General features: G+C 36.9%; 1 protein-coding gene across 1 annotated transcript in view; it reads left to right on the top strand.

Moving 5' to 3' along the window:
• The first annotated feature begins 71 nt into the window (after positions 1-71).
• Positions 72-19786, top strand: part of DCAF13 (DDB1 and CUL4 associated factor 13) — a 28419-nt gene continuing 8704 nt past the window's right edge. Inside the window, exons 1-8 of the mRNA XM_065902736.1 lie at positions 72-242; positions 2812-3011; positions 3927-4034; positions 8371-8460; positions 10046-10201; positions 14166-14243; positions 15910-15992; positions 19588-19752. Of these exons, the coding sequence (XP_065758808.1) occupies positions 173-242; positions 2812-3011; positions 3927-4034; positions 8371-8460; positions 10046-10201; positions 14166-14243; positions 15910-15992; positions 19588-19752 (950 nt within the window). The 5' untranslated portion in view covers positions 72-172. The remainder of the gene's footprint in view (positions 243-2811; positions 3012-3926; positions 4035-8370; positions 8461-10045; positions 10202-14165; positions 14244-15909; positions 15993-19587; positions 19753-19786) is intronic.

Here is a 19786-nt window from a genome sequence, read left to right on the forward strand (position 1 = left end):
GGAGCGCCGCAGGGCCCATCTGAGGACGGTTTCCGCTCCGCGGAAGTCACATGACAGGAAGTGGTCGGGAAGAAGCGGAAGTGGCATGTGTTGGTGGAGAAGGAGTCTGCGGAGGCAGTATCTGGGGCCTGGAGGGAAAGGGTCGTAAGATCCCTGGAGAACTGGCAACAAGATGAAGGTGAAGATGCTGAGTCGGAACCCCGACCACTATGTCCGCGAAACCAAATTGGACTTACACCGAGGTGAGACAAGTTAGTTGGGAGTCCGCCAGCCTTGGATCCGACCTCGGCTTCACCGAGTAAAGCTGGTCGGGGAGGGGAGACTGGTGTTCCACTCTCGTTGTTTGCCAGTTTTCTTTCGCTAGGGCTCTTGGTTTATAAAGCGCTTCTGGTTCTGGGTAGCAGAACACTTGTCTTCAAATCCCATTCCTCATAATTTTTGTCTAGTGGTCACTGGCAGTTAGTTATATGGGGAAATGATTCCGTCTACACCGCTTTCAGCTGCTCTCTGTTCTCAGGGTCCTGTTGGGGGGAACGTGGACTTGAATGAGCCAAATTCGAGGATTGTGAAGGAATTAACAATTAAGCAAACATCTTAAACCTCTCCTTGTTACTCTAACTTTCGACAACTTTGCTACTTAAAATTACGTACTTCGGGATGTGGGAACAGACAAAGGTGACACTTAAAGCCGTCAGTTTTCTCTTAAAAACTCTTGTGGAGAAGTTTAGTGGGGGAATGACTAAAATGAAATTAATGGGTTTTATCTGTACTGGTCTGTTCCCCCATTAACCTGCTAACTGCTTATGAATTATAGCTTAAGTGAACAAGCATGTGTGAATAGACTGTTCTAAGCGAAGCGAATAACAGGTGCAAAGGCCTTAAGGCAGGAGTAAACTTAAAGCATAAGAGAAGGGCCATGTCTTCAGAGTTTGAGGTAGGTGTGAGCCATGAAGGTGAGGCTGGAACAATATTTCCGTATGATTGAGTCATATAGCTTATCAGTATATATTGTGAGCAATGCAAACTAAATGGTCTCTGCTCAAAAGATGTTTACAGGTTAAGTATCAAAACAGCAATGTTCTTAAAATGCAAAGTAGATTATGTCACTCGGACTTGACATCATCCCTACTCCTTGAACTTGGTCCCATCTTGCTCTCTCCTTTCATGGGTGACTACTTTTCCCACAGCTAGTGTACATGTTCTCTTGTTAGTCTGTGTGCGTTTCAGGCATTCTCTTTCAAGCATGCGATGGCACACACCTCTTCCCAGTTTCTGTCCCCTGCAGATTTCCCCCCATCCTCTACACATGTAGGCACCCTCTTATGCTTCTGTTTCATATTTTTATACTAATATCAGAGTGTTTATTACATTGTCTCATTATTATTGTGACTGTGAGTCCTTTTTTATCAGATTGAGCTTGCAGAGAGTGGCCCAGTCGTGTTTGTTTCTATGTCCCCTGTGTTTAGATAGCACCTGGCACCTAGTAGTTGCGTTATTAATGTCTTAATGAAGGAATGGGTAACTGGTTGGTCATAGACTTTTTTGTTTAAGTGGTCTTTGTAAATGTTGTACAGTATTCAAATACTTACTTGAGTATTCTGACTCATAGATCTGGGGTGTGGGCATCAGGGAATCTCCTTTTTTAAAACTCTGTTGGTAATACAGCTGATAACACACAAATGTATAAAAACAACATACATCAATATGTCCTGTGAGTCTGTTTGCTCTGTTGTCCTGAGTGTTGTGGTATATGGGAGGTGTTCCATATATCTTTGTTGAATGTTTATTGTTGACTGAATTGAATTTAGAGATGGGCATAATTATGGGTATTTGGAAAAATTTGTAGAAGATACAAGATTTAAACTGAATTTTTTTAAAGGATGTGTAGGGTTCAGATGGGCTTCCCAGGTGGCTTGGAGGGTAAAGAAATTGCCCTCAGTGTGGGAGATCCATGTTCAATTCCTGGGCCAGGAAGGTCCCCTGGAGAAGGGACTAGCGACCCACTCCAGCATTCTTGCCTGGAGAATTCCTTGAGTAGAGGAGCCTGACAGGCTACAGTCCATGGGGTCGCAAAGAATCGGACTCAACTGAGCGACTAACACGTACACACAAAATCAAACATTGAAAGTGCTCAATGAATAGTATAATCATCATCACAACATTATATCCTTATCAGTACAGTGATCAGCACTGGAGAGTATTAGTGTTCCCTGCCCAGTAAGGGGGCTTCCCAGATGGCGGTAGTGATAAAGAACCCATCTGCCAGTGCAGGATATGCAAGATATATGGGTTCAATTCCTGTATCAGGAGGATCCCCTGCCTAGAGAATCCCATGGACAGAGGACCCTGGTGGGCTACGTTCAATGGGTTGCACAGAGTCAGACACGACTTAAGGAACTTAGCATACATACACACACCCAGTAAGGAGCTTAAGAGGTCAGTTGAGCAAACGTTTATGATGCACTTGTTTTTTGCTCAGCATAAGAAATGTAATGAAGAATGTAGCGGAAGCCCTGCAGGTGAAGGCTTATAACCCAGTTGAAGAGCGTAGTAGGACATAGAAAAGGAAAAGTTGTGTGTGTGTGTATGTATAGTGTAGTTATTTTGCAAGATGTATGTGTTCTATCACTTTCTGGTAATTTGGGAGAGGTTCTGGACAAAAGGTCTTCAATGTTTTTAGTTTTAGTCCTCGGCATAGTCAGTGTCCCTAATATAGGCTTATTGAATAATATATTGAATGATTAGCCAAGGAATACTACAGGAGGTATTAAATGTGAATTATTTTATTAAGAGGAATCATTCTTCTTTCAGTTCCAAGAAACTATGATCCTACCTTACATCCTTTTGAGGTCCCACGAGAATATATACGAGCTTTAAATGCTACCAAACTGGAACGGGTATTTGCAAAACCATTCCTTGCTTCCCTGGATGGTCACCGAGATGGAGTCAATTGCTTGGCAAAGAATCCAAAGAGCCTGGCTACTGTCCTTTCTGGGGCATGTGATGGAGAGGCAAGTATCACTAAACACTGACATTTTAAACTGAAAATAGTTATGTTGCAAATATTCTTCCTTTAATTGTGAGTTACTGTGGGGTTTGATTTCATTTTTCTATATCCTGTTTTCTTTTAATTCTCAAGACTAAATTTTCTTTGAATCAGTAACTTCAGTAGTTTCTTATCTAAACCTAAGAAATTAAAAATGTAGTAGCTTTCGGCTATTTGACAGTAAGTAAGAAGGCATGTTTACAATACAGATATTTAGCAGTGAGTTTTTTTCACAGAGTATGTTATTAACAATTCAACACTTAATTATTTCCCACTATGCCAAGGAAAGAAAAGCTTTAAAGCACTTTTACACTAGAAGCAACAGAGTATTTAAGAGATTCAGTTTTCTGCTTGTTGATGTTTGTATCCATAGACATTGCATTTTTTTTTCCCAATGTGCCCAACAGACATTCTTCTGTGAAATGTAAAAAAAAATTTATTTTATTTATTTATTTATTCTACCTTTGGCTGCGCTGGGACTTTGTTGCTGTATGTGGGCTTTCTCTAGTTGCCACCGGTGGGTGAGGGGGCTCCTCTTGGTTGCGGTGCTGAGGCTTCTTGCTGCAGTGGCGTCTCCTGTTGCAGAACATAGGCTGCAGGGCGCACAGGCTTCTGTGGTTGCCCCATCCCATGTGGGATCCTCCCTGACTAGGACTGAATCTGTGTCCTCTACACTGTTAGGCAGAACCCCAGCCATTGGACCACCAGGAATGTTCAGCATTGCGTTATTTTGATCTAGAGGATTTTGTTTTTAGCCATCTGGTAGAGTGATTTATAGCCTTTTCAGTGTTGAACTTATTTTTCTTGGAATGTAGTACTTCTGTGCCTGAACATTTTTTATTTATACTTTACTAAAATTTCCTAGTGTGTTTTATTATAGGTTAAAATTTGGAACTTGACCAGACGAAAATGTATTCGTACTATACAAGCACATGAAGGTTTTGTACGAGGAATATGTACTCGCTTTTGTGGGACATCTTTTTTTACTGTAAGTATAATACAGTTAAGTCATTAACTCTTTTCACCATGTGTAGAACTAATCTAATTGAATATTTTCTGAGTTCATTTATGTGATCCAAGGCCCTTTCTGATTTTCACAATGCAAAATAACATTAGAACTCAGATAAGTCTTGGATTTCTTTATGTAATCCAGCCTTTCCCATACTTAAAAAATTTTTTATTTCTAGTTATACATTACATGGGTGCGTGCTAAGTCGTTTCAGTCATTTCCGACTCTTTGTGACCCAGTGGCCTGTAGCCAGCCAGGTTCCTCTGTCCATGGAATTCCCCAGGCAACAATAGTGGAGTGGGTTGCCATTCTCTCCTCCAGGGGACCTTCCCACCCAGGGATTGAACTCATGTCTCTTATGTCTCCTGCATCGGCAGGCGGGCTCTTTACCACTAGTGCCAACTGTGAAGCCCAGATACTTACTATTGAACTAATATGCCATAGAACAGTTAGAAGTGGGATTAAAACAAGATGAGTCATTTGTACTTTCTTTGTCAGTTAGCAATAAGTCATTGAAGGATTTTTGTGTATGATAAAATATACTTAACATAAAATTTACCATTCTAGCCATTTTTAAGTGTATATTTCAGTGGCATTAAGTATGTTCACATCATTGTAAAGCCATCACCACTATCCATCTCCAGGACTTTTTCACCTTCCGAACTGATACGGTGTAACTGTTAAACACTAGCTCCACATCTCTCACCCCAACCTCCTGCCCTTGAGTAATTTACCTGGTAATTACTGTTGTGCTTTATGTCCCTATGTGTCTGATAATTTCACTTAATATAATGTCCTTAAGGTTCATCCATTTTGTACCATGTATCAGAATTTCTTTCATTTTTAAGACTAATGCTCCGTTGTATGTATATACCACATTTTGTTTATTTACTCATCCATTAGTGGATGTTTTGGTTATTTCTACCTTTTGACCTTTGCAAATAATGCTACTGTGGTATGCAAATATTGAAAGTTATTGAAAGTTTTTAATAGGAAAATGACGGAGTCTGAGTTGAGCTTTCAGAGGATTAATTTGACAGCTGTGAGTGATCAGTTTAGAGGCAGTTTTAATAGTCTGCATAAGCAATAATAGAGTCAACTCTGGAGAGTGAAAATAATTTAAAGTAGTTGTTAGGTTTAAAAACTTTATTTTTAGAATTAGGAACTGTTTTATTGCAGTGTAACTGACATACTGCACTACATAAGTTTAAAGTGTACAGCACAATGGTTATATACATCCTGAAGTGATTATCACAGTAAGCTTCCTGAACATTCATCATTTCATATAGACACAAAATAAGAAATAGAGAAAAAGTTTTTTTCTTACAATAGGAACTCTTAGGATTTACTCTCAACAGTTTTCCTATGTTATATCCAATCATGTTAATTATATTTGTCATGTTGTACATTACATCCCTAGTACTTGTTTGTCTCATAACTAGACGTCTGTACCTTTGACTGCCTTCTTCCAATACCCACTGCCCCAACCCAATGCCTATGGTAATCGCAAATACCATCTTTTTTTCTGTAAGTTTGTTTTTTTGTTTTTGAAGTATAACTGACCTACAGTACTAGGTTGGTTCTTTGTGCACAACATAGTGATAATATTTCTGTGCATTTCAAAATTATCAGAGTAAGTCTAGTTGCAATGTCACCATACATAGATATCCATAGGTTTTGACTATATACCCCACTCTGTACACATACTTTGCAGCTAGAAGTTCATACCTTTTAATCTCCCTCACTTATTTCTCTCATCTCCCCTCTCCTCTCCCTGCTGGAAACCATCTATTTGTTCTCTATATTGATAATTCTATTTGTATTTTGTTATGTTTATTCATTTCTTTTTTAGAGTCCATATGTAAGTGAAATCATTTTTTTATCTTTTACTTTTTAAGTATTTATCTTTTTAAGGCTGAGTAATATTCCATTATGTTTATATAACACATTTTCTTTATCCATTCTTCTGTTGTTAAGCACTTAGGTTGCTTCCCTATCTTGGGTATTATTACTAATGCTGCAGTGAGTATAGGGGTGCACATATCTTTATATCTTTTCTAACAAGTGCTTTTGTTTTCTTCCAGTTAATACATAGGAGTTGAATTACTGGATCATATGGTAGTTCTGGTTTTAATTTTTTGAGGAACCTCCATACTGTTTTCCATAGTGGCTCTACCAGTTTACATCCACCAACAGTGCACAAAGGTTCCCTTATCTCCAAATCCTCACCAACATTTGTTTCTTGTTGGCTTTGATAATGATAGCTTACAGTAAACAACGTCGGATTAGTGATCTCCGAAGAAGATTTAGCTTGAGGACTAGGGACCAGGTTTGATGACTCAAGAGCTTTTGTGTAGCAGAGTTTTACTAAAGTGAAAAAGGGACAGAGAAAGCTTCTGACATGGACACAGAAGGGGGCCGGAGAGCACCCCTGTTTACTAGTCTATGCGAGGTCTTATATACTTTTCCCAGACCTCCTCCCACAACATGCATCTTAAATTAACAAGATTAGAAGTAACAATAGAAAGATGTTGCCAGACCCACTCACATAATGTACATTTTAAGGTGACAGGATTAGTCAGAAGATTCTTCTTTTATTTTTTTTATTTTTTTGGTAATAAAGTTTTATTAAAGTATAAAGGAGATAGAGAAAGCTTCTGACATAGGCATCAGAAGGGGGCAAAAGAGTACCCCCCTCCTAATCTTTAGCTGTATGTTATATAGTCACTCACAGTCTGTTAATGAAATGAAAGGAATGTCATAAAATTTAGAATGGTACCAGATAATTCATCCCTGGCCATAAAACGATTGACTTGAATCTTGTAGGAGGGCAGAATACCAACAAATAGTTCTGTTTACATAGATTAGGGGAACAATACCTGAGTAAGTAAGTTAGGCCCTTTGGCAGAACCAACTTGAAGATAGAGTCTGGGGTTCATTAAAATAGATTAAGACAACATTTCCATACGAAAAAGAAATGAATTGGTTAACTCAAGATTCTTAAGAAGGAGAAACATATCCTGGAGCAAGATATATTGTTATATTGATTAAGACAAAGCAATGTAGAAAAAAAAATTTGTCCTTTTCTCCTTGAGATCCCCAGACCCCTTGCTCCTCCTAAAGGACTCTGGACCCCTTCCTCCTCCTTGGGGACCCTGTACTTCTTAACCTACCTAGGAATTGACTCTCTCAATAATAGCCATTCTCCATTCTGACAGGTATAAGGTGATACCTCATTGTGGTTTTGATTTGCATTTCCCTGATGAGCAGTAATGTTGGGCATCTTTTCATGTACCTATTTGGCATCTGTGTGTCTTTGAAAAAAAATGTTTATTCAGAGCCTCTGCCTATTTTTTGAGTTTTTTTGATGTTGAGTTGTATAAGTTCTTTGTATACTTTGGATATTAATCCGTTATTGGATATATTGTTTGCAGATATCTTTTTTTACTTTATTGATAGTTTTTTTTGCTGTGCAAAGCCTTTTTAGTTTGATGGAATCCCATTTGTTTTCCTCGCCTGAGGAAACGTATTCAAAACAATTTAGTTATATCAATGTTTATGTGATATCAGCCATGTCCCAACATATCAGCCATGTCCCAAAGCCTTAAATTACCATAGTTTGTTTCCTTAACTTTCATTTGGGCTAAGGTGCCAGCAGTTCTGCCCACCATTTCTCTCACCATCTCTGTAACCGTCAGCTCCAGTGAAAAGGCAAGCAATGCCTGTGCTAACATGAAGGAAATAATATTACCCTTATGGACTCCTGAAAAATTCTCGGTATCCTTCAGAAGTCTACGTCTTACAGTTTGAAAACTTCTGCCTTAATATTGATAGTTTCTGGAGTTTTGAGTCATACAAAGAAAGACTTTTCCCATGCCAAGATAATAAAAATGCCTTGTCTCTAGTATCTTAAAGTTATCTGGAATTATATTTTTATATCAGATGTCACATTGGTTCATACTTTCTAAATGACTAACCTGATCTCACAATACCGTTTTATTGTAATTAATTTTTCTTCTTAATTTGAAATGTCATCCTTATTACAGCATGCAGCTTTTACCATCTTTATAATGTAATATTATTTCTACCCTTACTCTTGTTTTGCTCTATTCATCCTATTTTATTTTAAATTTTATGCGTTTTATCTGTTTATCACAAATCTTTAACAAGTGGGACATAAATGAATCAATAAATACAGTATTGGAAGAATGTGGTACATGTTACTTTTTAAACTAAAGATGTTTATAATTTGTTGTATGCATTGGCAAGTTTACAGTTTATAACTGTTCTTCATTATCATTGTAAATATTTCTAGGTTGGTGATGACAAAACTGTGAAGCAATGGAAAATGGATGGACCAAGCTGCGGAGAAGAGGAGGAGCCCCTGCATACTATATTAGGAAAGGTACAAAAATAAATTGACCCATACTTGGGCTACTTAAATTCTTCTCTTTTACCTACAATTATATCATAATTTCAATTTCATAAAAAGGTAAAAGAAATCAGACACTTTAGGCTGCAGTACTTCACCTGTTTTAAGCAATAGTTAATGCAATCAGAGGGCCTTTGCAGTTAAAGAGTTTGAGCAGTTCTTTGGTGTTCAGTTGCGATAGTGTTCTGTTTCTATTTTTAGTTAGCGGAGGCAGTGAAACGTTTCCTATAGCAAGAACATGGGAGGAGATCTATAAGATAAAGGGTCAGAAAAAATAGTGCTTCAGCTTCTCACTTATATCATGGATCTTTCCCAAAGCTCAGCATACTTTCCTAAAGTATTCTTTAGGAAATTAATTTAATAGTGTGCTTTCTATATAAATCTTATTTACGTTTCTTAACAGCATTCTGCAAATCAGTTGATATAGTTTAGTTATAACTTAAGTTATAGCTTAATAATTTGGATCATTTGCTCTACCCATGTTTTTTAATCCTTATATTTTGATACTAAGGGGAATTCTAAAATTAGAATTAATCTTTAAATATTTCATCTTTAAAATCTTTTTGTCATTTTAGTTTTTAGTATATATTTACGTTCTGCTCTTCAGGCTTCAAGAAGTTCTAAATTGTTTTTTTTAAATGAGAGGTTTGGCCCATGATTAGGACTTTGCTGAATTCTAATGGTCAATCTAAATGTTCTTGAAGGATGTAGAGGTGGTATATTAATATGAAATGGAAATAGTTTGCAGATGGTAAAAATTAGTAATTCATGAAAGAAAATATGTTTCATTCTTGTGAAATGTCCTATCGCTAGGAGTTCCAAAGATTTTTTGAAATATTTGGTGTTACCCTTTCTCTGTGGTACTGGGGGTTAATTCTTACTGTGGAAAAGTTTGTAGAGACTTGAATAGAAATAATTCTAAATCTGCAGATGTTGATAAAGAGTTCTTAAAAACTTAAAGTATCGGCTGAATAGTTGCCTTTAATTTGCTTTGCAAACATTTTTTTACTGTCTAGTACAAAGGTAGGCTTTAATCTGGCCCTGAATAGATGAGTCATGTATTTTAAGTAAATAAATACCAAATTTATGAGATTTTATTGCTTTTAACAACCTTAGCATCCATGCTTGCTAATTTTGTTTCTCTTTCTGAATTTGGATGCAGTTGTTTTTATCTGTGTTTCTTTCCTGGTAATCAGTATTTCATGTGTTAAATATGGAATTAAGGTTTTTAGAAATTACCTTTTGTGTTTCATTAGTTGATTCCAAGATCCTTCAATACCCAGTGACAGTTTAAAAATTACTTCAGTGCTATGTATTCAAACTTAATTAAATACATCCCATGTTAACATTTTGCTTTATTCCCAGAATGTGTGATAAGGAACATCACTTCTTATGGTAGATTTTTCTCCTTTAAGTAAGGGCTTTAAAGAAATTTCTTAGTGAACAGGGATTTTCTTAAGCAGATGAGAGTGTAGAGAAATATATTTTAAGATATTATTCTGTAGATTTGAAGTACTAATGAAAAGACTCATCTGTAACAACCTCTCTGCTTTTAAAGACAGTGTATACAGGAATTGATCATCACTGGAAAGAAGCTGTTTTTGCCACATGTGGACAGCAAGTAGACATTTGGGATGAACAAAGAACCAATCCTATATGTTCAATGACTTGGGGATTTGACAGTATAAGCAGTGTTAAATTTAACCCAATTGAGGTAATGCTCCTTTTTGAAATATGTTCTGCTTATTGTTTCTTTATTATATAATTTCACCTCTATTCATGAAAAATTGGAATGTGTGATCTAAGAATTTTCTGAGTTTTAGTGGTGGTCTCCCATTTGGTCATTTTTCCAGGTTATGTCTGAGTCCCACTTCCTTTGGTCAGATCTCAACATCTTTGTCCAAGGTTTAGTCGCAGACACCAGTGTTCAGCACTGTTAGAGGCAGTGTATGCGTGTGCTCGTGGGGGTAAAACTGAAGCACATACCATCCTGAGGAACTTGCAGTTTTATTTGTACCTTCAGCACTCATGTTCCACAAAATGAAAGTGAAAGTCGCTCAGTTGTGTCCGACTCTTTGTGACCCCATGACTATACAGTCCACGGAATTCTCCAGGCCAGAATACTGGAGTAGGTAGCCTTTCTCTTTTCCAGGGGGATCTTCCCAACCCAAAAATTGAACCCTGCATTGAAGGCAGATTTTTTACCTGCTGAGCCACAAGGGAAGCCCCATGTTTCACAGATTACCTTTAAAAAAAAATGTTAATTCTTCTTTACTCTGTTGGAGGTCAGAAGAAGAAGCATTGAGCATTGTTTTCTTTAATCATTTGTACATTACAAGCACATCAGTGCTTCCCAATGATATGCATGGTTATTTTTATACTACATGATAATTCGTTATAATTCTATTTTTTCTTCGCTCAGAAGATTAAATTGTGATTCCTAATTCCTTCCTGATCTAAGGGAAGAGTTAGAGATTAGCCTACTTATTGTTTATTTAGGTCCAAACTTAGGAATGGAGGCTGCTCTGAAGGCCAAGCCAGCTCCTGGACTCCAGGCCTTTCTCTGAGCTTTTTCTGAATGCACAACAACTGATAAACTCACTGTGCAGAAGACACAGTCAACATGCCTTTTTCTGAAGGAAGAAAAGGAAATCACTGTGTATGAGCTGGTTTTAGAAGTTATTAAGAGATTATCTTGTTAGATGGTACCGGAGAAAATTCTCATCTGCAAGTTTTGCATTTAAGGGACTCTTGATTGACAAAAGGAGAAATAAAGGTTGAGTCAAAGTAGCAGGGTATAAAGACTGAGTGAGGGGCTTCCTTGGTGGCTCAGTGGTAAAGAATCCGCCTGCCAGTGCAGGAGACGGGGGTTCAGTCCCTGATCCGGGAAGATCCCACATGCCAGAAAGGAACTATTGAACCTGTGCTCTAGAGGCTGGGAGCCTCAACTACTGAAGCCCATGCGCCCTAGAGCCTGTGCTCACAAGAGAAGCCACCGCAATGAAAAGCCCCTGCTCACCACAACTAGAGAAAACCCCACACCACAAAGAAGACCCAGTGCAGCCAAAAATAAATAAAATTATAAAAATAAAGTATTTTTTAAAAAGAGTGAGATGCAGTAGTATGATATGAACTTGGCTTTGAAGTCCTGCTGAGAAGTCAGTTAGAGGATACCCCCCTTCCTTCACCCACACCGGTAAACACTTGTGGGAGAGGCTGCAGGCTTAGAGCAGGGATTGGCAAGATACAGTCTGTGAGGCCACTGCCTGTTTCTGGGTTTTTTTAAGTTTTTTTCTGGAACACATCTGTGCCCTTTTGCTCATGTATTGTTTGTAACTGAGTTGGCACTACAAAGCCTAAACTATGTCCCCTGTCGCCCTTTACAAAAAAGGTTTGCTGATCACTGGGACAGAATACCTGTCCCTCTTGTCTGTCTCTTCCTCACGCCACCGTCCATTTCCCTTCCCTGGGTTCCCCTTGGTTGTTGAAGTGAGCTATGGCATGCAAGTCAGTCTTACAGACCAGGCCACGGTGACCCTGGGCAGAAGCAGGCTACGAACACAAGTGACTTGTGAGAAAATTTAATGTCTTGCCTTGCTGTGGACCTAGGCTGGATCTGTATTTCCTGCCAGTGTTGACCTTTCACAAGTCATAAGTTTTCTCTGTATTTGTCTATTTTTAAAATGAGATTAATTATGTCTTCCAGTGTACTTAGGTTTGTTGCAAGTGTCAAATGTGATAATATATGTGAATATTTTTAAAAGGTGCTACCCAAGTTTAAGATGGTGGTGTTATGCTGTTAAAAAAAAAAACAAACAAAAAAACCAGAAGGAACAGATCCTGATTCCTACTTCCCCAATGGGTAAATGAGATCTGTTGTTTCTCTGTTCTGGTGAACACCTGCGTCGGTAGAGCTGATGGCCAATCCTAAAATCATAATTGATGATTAGTGATGACCTAGCAACCATGTTTCTCAAACTGGCCTGTATAAAAGCTCTTATTTGTTCAGCTGTGTGTGTGTGTGTGTGTGTGTGTTTTATTAACCTTATGACCTTGACTTGGTGGTAAAAGCAAATGGTGTGCATGTCTCTTACCCTGACCCTGTATTAAACTTAATGGGGAGGGCATGTTGCTGTGAACAAATGGAGTGTATTTGTCTCCTCTAATCACTAATCAACTTTCTGTTAAAATATTGAAGCTGAGAATAAAGCCAAAAGTTTATGCCAAGAATTGCTACATCTTACAGCGTTAAAGTCAGCTTTCCTTCTTGGTAGAATTTTTTGCTTTGCTCAAATTTAAGTCTTTTTGAGAACAGTGCCTGGTCAGACCTTAGAGTGAAATAATGAGAAACTAAGAAAGGTTGAGAGGAGTCACTCATAGGGGAAAAGCTCAGAGAGGAAGCAGTTTAAAAAGAGTTTGGGAAAGAACTGAGATCCTGATGGTGGCATTGGCTTTATGAGTTTTATTTGAACGGTATACACAAATGTAGCAGGCTATACAGCAGTTTAGTAATTAACTCTTCCAGTTCCTCTTATGCTTTCGGTAGGAATAATATAAGCAGAAGCCAGGAGTTACATCAGGCACCCATGGGTGAGGAGGAACGGTGCTGCAGGGAGTGGGATTTGGGATTCCATTGGTAGGTGGAGAGCTTATTTTCTCTTAATGCCAAGGATCATGTAACCACTTGACACATTTATAAGTGAAGTCGCTCAGTTGTGTCTGACTTTTTGCGACCTCATGGATGGTAGCCTGCCAGGCTCCTCCATCCATGGGATTTTCCAGGCAAGAATAATGGGTTGCTATTTCCTTCTCCAGGGGATCTTCCCAACCCAGGGATCGAACCCAGGTCTCCCGCATTGTAGGCAGATTCTTCTACCGTCTGAGCCACCAGGGATGTCCGACACATTTATAACTGACTTACAAATAAATATTTGAAACATCAGAGAGTTAATAACCATGAGGAAATGTCTAACTGTTAATAAAGCAATAATTTATACAGTTGACCCTCCAAATCCACGGGTTCTGCATCTTTGGTTACAGAAGGCCGAGTATTAGGGACTTGAGGATCCTTGGATTTTGGTATCCTGCACCCAATCACCCACAGGTACCAAGGGGCGACTGTATATTTAGGAAATACTGCCATAGATGTAATATTTTTAAATGATACTTAATATTGCTGCCCAGTGTAGTAAAATTAATATATTTCCACATTGCAGTGCTTACTGCTATAACTCTTTGGAAAAACCATTACCTCTGAATAGCATAAGCCATAAAATTATTCATGCTCTTTGATTAGAGTGATGCCACTACTAAAATCTTATCCTTAGGAAAAGAAGATCTAAATGTATTCAAATGTTTACTGAAGTGTTATTTATAATATGGAAGAACAGGAGACAGGTCTAAGTGAAGAAGGGGTAAGTAAAATATATTGCTATAAAATAGAATGCAGAATATCTACAATATCATCTCAGAAATCTAAAATACATGCATGGGGATTTAACCATGAAAATCTTTGGCTTTGGTTGCCAAGATTAGGAGTCATTTGTTGAACCCTCTTACAATGAACTTTAGTGTTACAGCTTTGTATCTTAAAGGGTAATTAAATCATTTGTTCACAAATGGACATGGTTTGCTGCCAAACCTGGCTTTTAACTGATAATTGTTACACTTATTTTTAGACATTTCTCTTGGGCAGTTGTGCTTCGGACAGGAATATAGTTCTGTATGATATGAGACAAGCTACTCCTCTGAAAAAGGTGAGTTTCAATTTGTCTTCTGCTTTATACGGTTGTTAATGCATCCTCTTGTGAATCGAGTGACTAAAAATATAGACCGAATTTTTTTTGGAATTAAAAAAAAATTCTTTTTAATAGAGATGTTCTTAAAACTCGAACTGGTCATAATGGCATTCCCTCAATTCCTTGTTGCTTTTTAAGAGAGCCTTAAATTTCCATGAGGTACTATATTCTAGTCTTCTGTTTTCCATAATGCCCGAATATTTTAGACATCTAGTTTGTACTTACTGGATTGAAAGTTCTTAAGTATTGCATCCTATTAGTCAGGCCCTGTGATTATCATAGAGACACACATGGTATTTTATTCCGGAAAGTTTTATAACTAATTCACATAATCACCTTTATTTGTTTAGTTACATACCAGTGGGGGTAGCAGTTTGACGTTTTATTTAGACAAGCACTATCCTGTTCAAGGTGTCAGATTTCCCAGCAGTTCTGAAGCAGTCATTCCAGAACTTAGATAGCAGAGTTAATACAATCTTAAGCTGATTATAAAGAGGGAGGAAATATTATTAGTAAAGAGAGGAGTGCCATTATAAGTAAACGAGTATACAGTTGATGGCAAGTGCTGGAATTGAGAGAGAAAGAAAAGCTAGAGCTTGTTAATGGACTTCAAGTCTGTTGTCATAGACATCTCTGGGCCATACGTAACAGAGATGCTTTTAATATTTTTGTTGTTACCAAATCATTTTCATAACATGTAAAAAATTCAGAAGTATTAGAAGTAGAATATATTGATTGATGTTTGAGCTAGATAAGTAGAATAATCTTTCCAAATTTCACTCATCCATGTCACATGGTGGGAATATCATGCATGAACTTTGGTGTTAAGACTTTAAGCAGGTAACGTAATCTTTGTTTCTTCTGTGAAATGGTGATATTAATAACTACCTTACAGCTCAGTGGTGAGAATAAAACATTACGCATTTAGCAGAATGTTAACATGGAAGTGCTAGTTTTTTGTTTATTTGGTTTTTGTCTTTTTTATTGGGGTATAGTTGCTTTACAATGTCGTGATGGTTTCTGCTATACAAGTGACTCAGCTGAATGTTTACATATATCCCCTCTGTCTTGGACCTCCAGCTGAATTCCTTTCATCCCACCCACCCAGGTCATCAGAGAGCACCAAGCTGAGCTCCCTGCTCCATGCAGCAGGGGTTCCCACCAGCTGTCTGTCTTACAGATGGTAGTGTGTATGTGTATCAGTCTCCCATCTCCCAGTTCATTCCACCCCCGCGCCAAAAGACTAGTTTAATAAATAATAGTTTCTGCCCCTTTCAACCCTACCTTCTCAGTTGTTAATAGTAGTACTTTACTACTTTTGGGTTTAACTTTTCTTACATATGTCTCATTTTCCCAACTACACTATAAGCTTTTTGAGATCAAGGGACCACTTATTAAACATTTTTATATTTTTTCAATATTTAGCACTCTGCCTGTGTGTTCGGGAAACAGATTATTGATTTTCTTTTCCTATTGCACTGAGCCAAATACTGTGGCACATGATAGGTGTTTACTGAAGTATTTGCTTAAATCAATGAAAAATGAAGAAAAGGAAATGATATAGGAATTTACCCATTTTAGAGGGACTTAATTTCATAGTAATGGGTTAGTGTATGTTTCTCAGGTCATCTTAGATATGAGAACAAATACAATTTGCTGGAACCCTATGGAAGCATTCATTTTTACTGCAGCAAACGAGGATTACAAGTAAGTTTCCCTTTTCTTATAACTTAATTTCTATCAGAAGTAACTCAACTATTTATGTCTTATTAATGAAATATATTTTCCTAGGTAGTACATGTCTCTGTAAAGTTTTATTGGAATATAGTCACATTTATTTATTTTTCACTTTTTAAACTTTTTATTTTGTGTTGGGGTATAGCTGATGGGCAGTGTTGTGATGGTTTCAGGTGACCAGCAAAGGGACTCAGCCGTACATATACATGTATCCATTCTCCCCCAAACTCCCCTCCCATCCAAGCTGCCACATAGCATTGAGCAGAGTTCCATGTGCTATACAGTAGTACATTTCTCTTTTTCTGACTCACTTCACTCAGTATGACAATCTCTAGGTCATCCATAGACACATTTATTTATGTATGGGATATGGCTGCTTTTGTGCTATAATGCCTGAGTTGAGTAGTTGCGACAGAGCCCGTATGACACACAAAGCCAAAAATGTTGATTATTTGGCCCTTTACAGAAAAAGTTGGCCAGTCCCTGACATTAACCATATATCAGTAAATAATGACTGAATCATACATGTTTTAAGAACCTAAAAATGTCTGCCTGCAAAGTGTGTGGGCAGGTGACTGTTATTCATGTTGTCACGTTATCAGCCACCACTACTACTTCAGTAAGACAAAAGGAAAAACTAAAGTTTCGGTCTTTACCTTAACAGTTACAGATACATTTATCTGTGACTCTTTGTAAAGGAGTAACTTAGCAACCTTATGTTCTTGACCTGGATGGAATTTTATGATTTCTTATGTACTGCTTTAAAACTTGCTGAAGCATTCGACATTAGTTCACTTTATGTTTTCAATATCCCTATAAGGTGAATAAGACATGTATGTTATCCCCTTCTTATAGATGAGGGTATTGATGTAGGGGGTTTAATCTCCTAATGAGGAAAGACTATCTTACTCATATTTTTTTAAATCTAAGCCTTTATTGTGTTGCTATGCATATGATGGATTCTTAATATGTGGTTTTTTTTGGCAGAAGGTGGAAATTTGTCATTGGATTGAACTTTAGATCTTCTGTATTTAAATACTTTGTTCTTTCCACTACTGTTAAGAAAGCGTAAATTAGTTTGGAAGTAGGATTTATTACATGATGCTTTAGTGGTTTTAAGCTAAAAGCATCAATTACGACTTTTCTGTACTAAAACGAAGTTCTCATCAACTCGAACCACTTAATTGAAGTTCTTTTAGCCTCTATTAGTGTTTGAAGTTAAATGCCCTTGTTCTAGTTAAAAGCAATAAAAAAAAAGTCCTGCTGACAAATCTTACTAACATTTCTAAAGTTTGCTCTAATTAGCTATTTGGGGAAAATAATCTTTTTTTCAGAGTATCTTTAGAATTTCTCAGTTTTTGCCTTGGAAATAATTATATATAGAAGCTGAAACAAAGAGTACATCACTTGTAAAACAGAGTACCATAATTGCTCTTACTTGAAAGTGATTTTGCTATGTAAAATAATCTTTTAACATTTTATTTCTTTTCTTGCCCTTTAAATAATCCTATTGTGATTTAGAAATCCAAGTTCAAGTCTAGACCCAACGAATAACTATTGTAAAAAGTTAGACAAGTCATGTGAACTAATCTATACCATAGTTTCATCAGGTAATAGGGTTGAACTCTTTTATCCCTGAAGGATGCTGTGACTTGAAACTTTGTTTACAAAAACATTTTCTATCCAGATGGGTTGATTTGCTTGGAATTCTAATAAGTTCTTAACTTTTTTCTCATGTAGAAATTAAAACAGAATTTACTAAAAAAATTCGCTAAAAACAAACCTGGTTGAAAACCACTGCTCTAGATAGGGAATATACAGCAGTTTTCAGCTCAGAAATTTAACCTCAGTGATCAGTATGACCTTGACCGACAATCCTGTGTTATGTTTGAAGATCATAAAAGAAAGCAATGACTCATCTCTGAGTTATTTGAAAATTGTTACCTTTAGCATCAGTGACTTTTTCTAATAATGGTATCAGGAAATATTCTTTATGAAGTGTTTTTGTGTTTTTTTTTAAATTTTTGTTTTGAGGTAATCTTAGGCTTGCCGAAAAGTTACAAAAATGGTACCTGTAAGATAATTTCCCCAGATATTAATGTCTTAGGTCACCATAGTTCAATTAGCAAAACCAAGAAATTAACATTGGTACAATACTGTAAGCTGTAGACTTTATTCCATCACTAGTGTTCTTTACTGTTCTAGGATCCAACGCAGGATCCTACGTTGCATTTGCATCTGGTTACCATGTCTCCTTAGTCTGCTCACTGACTTTCTCAGTCTTCCCTTTTCTGTTATGACCTTAGTACTTTTGAGAAGGACTGACTTGTCAGTTATATTGTAGACTGCCCTTAACTTGGGTTCAACTGGTGTTTCCTCATTATTTCATTGAGATTGTGCATCTTTGGCAAGAAAACCACAACATCGATATCCCCTTCTTGGTGCATCAGATCAGGAGTGCATAATGTCGGTACATCTTATTGCTAATAATGTTAACCTTCACTTAGTTAAGGTGGTGTCTACCAGCTTTCCCCACTATAAAGTTATTATTTTCTTTTTCTGTAATTAATAAATATCTGTAGGGAGATACTTTGAAATTTTGTGTTTATCTTGTCTCTCCTCAAACTTTTCCCTTGCTAATATTTGCATCTGGAGGTATTTTGATGTTAGGATAATGGTTACAGTAATGCTGTACTACTACTGTCGATCATTTATCTTGGTTCATTTTAAGCACTGTTCTTCTAGCTGTCAATGAAAAAATATTAAACCTCGAAAATCATGAAGTCAGTGTTTTTGCCAATTGTGCACAAAGTATACTTTTCTAATTTTAGTACACCCTTTGAAAAGCTGTGCTTGCTCTCATGTATCACTGATGGGGAGTATAAATTAGTGTGATTTCATTGGAAGTGATTTATCAACTCAAAAACTTAAAAATGCTCATGCCTTTGAACTTAATTCTAATTATAGGAATATGTCCCATTAGACATCAAAAGTTATAATAAAACATTGGAAACTTTACTAACAGATTTAAATATAAGTTTAAACAGATTATCAATTATTTTAGCTCATTTATATATGAAAACATTAAAAACATGTTCAGAGATTAATAGATAAATGCTCATAACATGCTACATGAAATATCAATATGGAGCTTTATACAGTAATATCTTAATTGTATTAAAAGGCACATAATTAAATAGCATGGTTAAAAGAAACAGTTACATTGTGCTGACTTTCTCTGGGTAGTGAAATTAAACCCTAGTTTTATACTCTTCATGCTCTTGGAGTTTGTACATTTTCTACAATGAGATTTCTGTTTGTAAGGATTAAAGTGTGTAAGTATATAATCTTAAGGAATAATAAAACTGTTGATATTTTTCCCTATCCCTTATCTGCCATGTGAAGAATTGAGCTATTTATTTATTTATTTATTTATTTTTGAGCTATTTATTTAGATGTGCTTTATTTATTAGCTAGCCATCTTAATTTCACTAGTGTCTCTTAGTACTGCGTGTACATTTTTTCATAGAAACTTGTATCAAATAATTAAAAACTCTTTTTACAGCTTGTATACTTTTGATATGCGTGCCCTGGACACTCCTGTAATGGTGCATATGGATCATGTGTCTGCAGTGCTTGATGTGGATTACTCTCCCACTGGGAGAGAGTTTGTGTCAGCTAGTTTTGATAAATCTATTCGAATCTTTCCTGTGGACAAAAGTAGAAGCAGGTATGTTACTACCAGTAAACATTTGTTTCTGTTT

Source organism: Muntiacus reevesi, chromosome 12, assembly GCF_963930625.1.
Source record: "Muntiacus reevesi chromosome 12, mMunRee1.1, whole genome shotgun sequence".
Classification (NCBI taxonomy): Eukaryota; Metazoa; Chordata; class Mammalia; order Artiodactyla; family Cervidae; genus Muntiacus; species Muntiacus reevesi.